General features: G+C 32.6%; 2 protein-coding genes across 3 annotated transcripts in view; both read left to right on the top strand.

The window, feature by feature from the left end:
• Positions 1–958, top strand: part of LOC107617525 (G-box-binding factor 4) — a 3,113-nt gene extending 2,155 nt beyond the window's left edge. For both annotated transcript variants that reach the window (XM_021110784.1, XM_016319298.2), the window contains one exon: positions 369–958. In XM_021110784.1, coding sequence (XP_020966443.1) covers positions 369–449 — 81 coding nt within the window. In that variant the 3' untranslated portion in view covers positions 450–958. The remainder of the gene's footprint in view (positions 1–368) is intronic.
• On the top strand, positions 2,685–4,479 carry LOC107617527 (early nodulin-like protein 3). Its single transcript, XM_016319300.2, has 4 exons — positions 2,685–3,047; positions 3,153–3,256; positions 3,412–3,810; positions 4,172–4,479. Exons 1-4 carry the CDS (start codon positions 2,918–2,920, stop codon positions 4,241–4,243), a joined length of 705 nt encoding a protein of 234 aa, XP_016174786.1. The 5' UTR covers positions 2,685–2,917; the 3' UTR covers positions 4,244–4,479.

The following is a 7,191-nucleotide window of genomic DNA, read 5'->3' as shown; positions in this document are numbered from 1 at the left end:
TCAAATAATGCTATTACAACTCTTGAAAGTCTTGCCCAGTCTAAGCAACTCCTGAAATTCATTGATATTGCAACATGCTCTGTAATCGATCATGAATGTGCATTTGTTCATGAAATTTCAGTCATGTCATCACTGAAAAGAGTAGGGTTAGTGTGGATCAAGTGGGTTTTTCCTTGCATGTATGTATATGGATATGAAGAGTTAGGCAAGTGGTGTTGATTTTACTACTGAATTTAAGGGAGTTGCAAAAAAGAAGTTATTTAATAACTTCCAATCCAAATTGTTGTCAAATGAAGCTTGTCAGCATTTTGTCAGCATTTTGTTTTTGGCTTTTTGCGTGACAGCTGACCCAATTGATTTTCATGCAGCTTATGGAAAAAGTAATTCCTGTTGTGGAGAAGCGAAGGCCACCACGATTTCTACGTCGTGTTCGCTCCTTGCAATGGTAGACCCTGTTTCTCAGTGGTCCAGGATAGAAATTGAAGATTCACAGCAGCATATGTGAATCATGTGATGAGGGAAATATGGATATGAGCACACTAGCACTGTAATCATTGTTGTTTCTGAAATCAAAGGTCCCAGTCTAATTATTAATCTAGAGGGCAGTGGTGAATGGGTTAAATTATGTGAAAAGAGAATGGTAATTGCTACCTGAGTGATGAAGGGAAATTCCTTGTTACATAAGAAGCAGCTTTTGCTTTTCCTAGTAGATAAAAGCAGAAGTGGAGGTTGGTTATTTAGTTTAGATTCGAAGTAGGCACCCTGATCTTTCCTCTAGTGAAATGTGTTGTATTACTGGTAGAGCAGAGGTGATTTTTAGACGTATATAATGTAGTTATGGATTAGACAGATATATTTGGACTCTAAAGAATGCATATAGAAATTGTTTGTATGATCTGTCAGTGCGTTTTAGTGTCAGTTTTTCTTTAACCATTCAATGGCGATCAGGTTTATTTCATGTCAGTTTTATATCCCATTTCAGTTTATTTTACTAGATAAATCCAATGAGAATACGTTTCTAGAAACAATAGGAACTTTCTTTGTAGTTTCACATGATCTTTATATCTCTTAAAACTTAAATGTGTGAAAAACAGTCTAGTCATGAGTATTATATTTCCTAACTTAGTTGAATAAATTTGTCAAGCAATTCAGAATCTATTAGAGTCAGCAAATTTTCATTTCTTAAGTGCTAGAATCTTTTTAGTGCTCTCTTGATGCTTTATTCTGTCAAAAATACAATTTACAACATATCTCAGTTGCGGATATTTAATTTCATGCTTCTTAACTATTTTATTGTTTTGTCAATTTACTTTGCCCCCATTCCTTCTGGCAAGCTTAATATGTATTTTTTTTTATATATATAAAGTGAGTGTGTTTGGAGGATTAAAATTTAAAAATATAAAAGAGAGAAAGGACAAGAGCAGGAAATTGCAAATGCTTCGTCCTTGTCGTTTTTTGACCTTGTAGCTTCGTTTATCTCTTTTAGTTGGACCACATCGATGAGCCTAACAAGTGAGCCGAAAGCTGCTACCTTAAGCAAAGACAAGGACCTCTGTCTCGCTGAACTCCATTTTATAACGGTAACTGTAACGGTAACGCTCGTCAACCATAATCAACGGTTAAAAATTCATCTCATCAAATGTCTATAAATAAACGTTTAGAGCATTGCAAGGGTTTGACGGAGGGTAGGTTTGGTGTTTACCAGAAAAATGTTTGTATTTTTAAAAGACATTGACATCTTACTCACAATTTTTATAACTTGTATTTATTAAAAATTATTTAATTTTAATTTACCAAACATAATTGTCCAAACTTCAAATCCAGCCGAATGAATGAAGATGTAAGTATCCTTTCTATAGATTTGAGCTGAGATTGAGACTGTACATTGCGATTTCATTGAAAGTTGTAGCATTTGATATTGGAGTGTTTTATTTGGTCACTTGTTAAAATGATACTATCACATGTACCGACAACAAAGTATTACGGACACCAAATATAACATTGAGATTCAGAACCATTACAAAAAAGTAGAGATTAAGATGTGCTTATTTTTATGTGAAGTTAATAGTTAAAAATTGTTAGCTTATAATTTAATTAAATTTATCAATTAAAAATAACTGTGAGTTTTTACCTTATAAGAATTGAATTCATCATCCATTCATAGTAATAGAAAACCTAAAACCAAAACAAATTGTTTTGGCCTAATCCTAGAACGAAGTAATATAAAAGGACCTCATTTATAACCTTTTATCATATTAGAAATTTATTCCCATACTGCATGAAAGTATGAGCAACATTGCATTCCACAATGAATGAGGCAAAACCTTTTCTTTTATTATTTGAAATAAATGTGGTAAGAGGAGAAAGGCATTTCTGATTTCTCACCACCCAAGAAGAAAGGTTTTTGAATTGAAAAATGAAAAGACCAAATTGACTGCAACTGCAAGCTCATATAATCACACCACTAATCATTTTAGAATTATAATCACCATCATCATATTTCAGACTCTCAATTCTGCTTGTGAATATGTTACTCCATCTAGAAATAGTAATATAAGTATATATATTTTTCTTTCCTCTACTTGTTACTACAATTTTGAGAAACAAAATCATGCTACCTTTTGCTGTGTAAAATAATACTAACAATAATAATAAATAATATGAGATCACTATCCCCAACAGCCATGTCTGGAACCCATTCAAACTCTTCCTCATCAAAAGCAAAACACTTCTGACATATTAACAGTCTCCTTCCCCACACCAACACAGTTTTCAAAATCACTTTTTTTTTTCTTTTGCTAATCCATAATTACCCAGAGAGAGAGAAAGGTAGGGCAGAGTTAAATACATACAACACAAAAAGCTAACAAAGCTTACCAATTCAGCCTTCTCTCTGTAGTTTTGCTTCATCATCACAATGTCCTTCTTTCCCATTTTCCTCTTCTTTCTTCTACCCTCACTGTTCAAGCCTTCTCACTCAACCGCAATTGTAGTGGATGGAACTTCACAGTGGAAGAATCCCAGTGTTCACATTGGTGATTCCATTGGTAAGTAACTAGGTACTATTGGAAATAGCTGATGAATCTTCTTCATATGCATTATTCAGTACATTGAACATAGCTAACTAACATCATTCTCTTGTGGCATTTAAGTTTTCAAGCCCATACAACACTTTAATCTCTACATTTTCAAGAACCAAGAAGCCTTCAACAACTGCAACTTCACTCAGGCCACTCTTCTCACCTCCTCCTACACGGTGAGCACCTTCAAAAACTCCCATGTTGGGTGCCATGAAAATGCCTCCAAAATTCAAACTTTTTTCTGCCACTCCGATCGTTCTTCATCTGGGTTAACAGAAACAGTTGAAAAGTGTCGAACTTTATATTTTTCTTTACGAATTTGAATTTTCAGTGGCATCCATCTCGCCCTGGTTTCTTCTACTTCGCCTTCAACAATGGCTCCCTCAAATCATGTGAAGAATCTCAAAAACTAGCCATAAAGGTGGTGAATTCAGCAACATCACAGGCTCCAACAATGGCTCCAGAACAAGAACATTCTCCAACGGCAGCTCCATCACCATCTTCAGGTGGAGAAGTAGTGTCATCTTCCCCAGCATATCCATGGCCTTTCCGTCCCCACCAAGCAGCTTCACCATCACCATCAGCAAATTCACCAGTGACAATTCCATTAGTCCCCGACAAAGGTGGTGGCATGCCATTCATAAACAGCAACCCTGCAGTTCCTCTTCCCACTGGTGAAGTTGATTCTGCAACCATTCGCCCCTTACCTACCTCTTCCACTCAACCACAGGTTACCCCATACTTCTCTCTCTCTACTTTTTTTTCAGTAATTTCATGCATAGATCTATTTAGTCACTGTTTTAGAACAAGAATAAACCTGTTACTTACCACTATCTTATGTGTTAGTGTTGGCAATATCAATTAGTAGGTAGGCATTCTCAAAAAGATGATATTGGGAACTGTTACATAATTCACTCAAATAAGCACATTAATGATATTAATTAGTATCATCAAGTAAGCACATTAATGTGTTCCATAATGTAAGGAATGAATTAATGTATAGTGCTTAATTTGGATAATGTTGTAGTAGTGGCAGAGTGAGATTGATGGTTTAGTGATTGGGAGACTAATTCCATTATTGGTTGTTGCAGGTGATGATTGGATCATTTGGATTTCATATTATTATTGCAGTGCACACCATGGCTTTACTACTGCTGATGTAAGGAGAAAATTTTTAAGACAGATTTTATGTTAGAAAAAGGAAAATGGGAGGAGATAGGGTAGGGAGGGTAATATAATTCCCCAATGAGGTTAGATGAATTGGGTCTAAAGTAGCTTTAAGAGTGATGATTATACCATGTATTAAGATGCTCTTGTATTCTACTTTGGAATCGTTGACACTTTTTTGTTCTTTGGATTTGGAAAAAGCAATTCATTGCTGCTTTTGCTTTGCTTTATTTATTTATTTATTTATTTTCCCTACTTCCCATTCTTCTCACCCTATTTAATTTGCTTAAAAATTTTCAATTTAATTTCTAAATTTTTAGAAAAAACATAAAATTATAGTTTTTTATATTATTTTAGTCTTTAATAAGTTAATTATTGCATAATACACTAAACTATGTGACATGTTAATATGCCACACTACATGACATGTTGCATTGATTGATGCCCTGACATATCATCAATTGATATGCGGGTCAACCTCTTCTAAAATGTGTAAAAAATAAAAATTAATTAATTAATTAATTATAAAAAAGTAAAAGTTAATTACTTTTTTATTAAAATAATAAGATTCGTTTATAACTAAAATTATAAATTTAATAATAATTAAACTATTTTTTATTTACTATTCTCCTCGATTTGAATTTTTTTTTTTTCTCTCTGCTACATTATATTATTGATCATCCCCTGAATTATCACCTTGGTTTATTATGTAAATATAATCTATCAATAAAATGATGACAAATGACTACCGACTAAGTAATCATATCAAGAATACATTAAAAATCACTAATCAAATCACTTACCGTATATAAAAGCACTATAACACGCAAATTAATTTTATTATGGAAGCAACGTTAGTGTAGGACGCGGATATGAAGAGGAGGGGAGCTTTACCGGGCTGTGGGGACACAGTAATCGGACCCTGCGAATTGCTGATGGGAACTCGGATCTTCCGATTTTCTGTAAATTAAAAAAAAATTTTCATAAGTACAAATCGGACCCAGAAACTAGTATAACCAAATAAAAAAAAAACCAACAAAAAAAACGGACCATCCATTTTGGTGAGGACATATCGTACGGTTCGATTTGTTCTAGGTGAATTTTGTATACTACACGCAAAACGAACCCTCCGATTTGTTTACAAAATTTTCAAAACAAAAAACTCGGAGGATCCGATTTCTTCTTACCAAAATGAGCCAAAAGCTATCCCATATTTCGATGTAGCACCCCCTCATTCCATAACCCGGCACAACACATGTCCTTCCTCAGTAACCAAAAAAATTAGCCCACTATAACACAGCTGTGAGTCTTACCATATAAATGGAAGATTATTTATGGGGGTTCCTGGTGCAATTACTCAATATGAGCAGTACATGAGGCATAGCGGCTAAAGGCACCACTCACTCACTGACACATACAATATAACTTGGCTGTCTAACCTCTAACAACATAATTGAAAGCCACTTTAATTTCTTCATTCTTCATTTTTAAAAATGAAAAAAAAATATCACGACAACTTGTCTTGGTCCCTTTGTAGATGAACTTGCTGAAAAGGTATGCAATGCAATTATTTTCGCAAAACTTTTTTTTAAAATAAAAGCTATATGTGAAAATGAGGTAGTTAATGTGGTTTTTGGAGTCCTCACACGCACATGGGCATGGGTCACATATGCTATGGCTTCCACAAACATGAATATAGAATGGATATGGCCCCCTTTTCATGATTCATGAGCGTGGTTACCTATGCTTGACCCTGGTTGCAAGTTTCAACCATAGTCATGTTTCCGCTTATTATTTTTCGTGTGTGATAGACAGATGTGTATCAACTTTGTATTTATAATTTTGGAAACTAATTTAAATGGCACATATCTGTTCATTTTGTATTTATAATTTGATATTAAACTTTTTACTTTGTGTAGAATTGTAAATTAATTTTATTAATTAATTAACTTAGGTTCATAATCTTATCCTATTAGTAATAGAAAAATATTTTAAAAAAATTTTATTATTGGAATTTGAATCCTATTAATAATCACATAATTTTATTTTATTAGTAATCATATTTTATAATACTATAAATATAATTATAAAAAATATTATTATACTATATATTTTACTCTCATGAGTTTTTTGTTGGCCAATAGATTAGTATATGCAAAAGGCAGGATTCGAATCCTCGACACTTATTTAAGCAGATTAGTGAGCTAATCACTAGACCAATCTAACTTTATTTTTCATGTCCACATCTATTATCTTATTTTATCAAATGAGGCTCTAAGTGCAAAAATTTGTTGGGCTATCTGAATAAAACATTTTCTCACTACCGACCCAATCCTCCAAAAAAAAAAACTCCTAAGTACTTTATTGTAAAGTCAGAAGAGAATTCAGACATGTGGTAAATGTTTAAAATATAATTTTTTTTGTTTTCACAATTTTTTGACACTTATTTATAAGAATTAGTAAATTAACTACTAAACCAATCTAAATTAATTTATTAAAATATATTTTATAAAGATATTAATTTGGGTCTTTCTTATTATTATGAGAATTTTTTTGATCTACTATGGGTCAATGTTAATGTTCTCAATTTCGTCTAAATTTTTGGGTTAAAAAAAAAAACCTGACCAATTTAGCAATGTAGGTCACTCTTCCATTTCCAAATTGATCAATCCCAGTGTCTATTCTATTATATTTTGTATAACTGATAAATTGATAACAGATGATAAGCAAAATAATAATTTGATTATGATCACATCAAAAATCAACTTCAAATGAAACTACTCTCAATAGATAATAAACACGTGAGAGAAATTCAAAGGCCTCAAATCAAATTAACCATAAGAATGATTAGTGAACCATTATTCAACAATTATTAACAATAACAAGCCTTAAACTTGATACTTAATAGTGTAACTGTAAAATAGAATAAATAAAAAACCTTACA

The sequence above is a fragment of the Arachis ipaensis genome, chromosome B09 (assembly GCF_000816755.2).
Source record: "Arachis ipaensis cultivar K30076 chromosome B09, Araip1.1, whole genome shotgun sequence".
NCBI lineage: Eukaryota > Viridiplantae > Streptophyta > Magnoliopsida > Fabales > Fabaceae > Arachis > Arachis ipaensis.
This window is presented reverse-complemented; position numbering and strand designations above follow the sequence as displayed.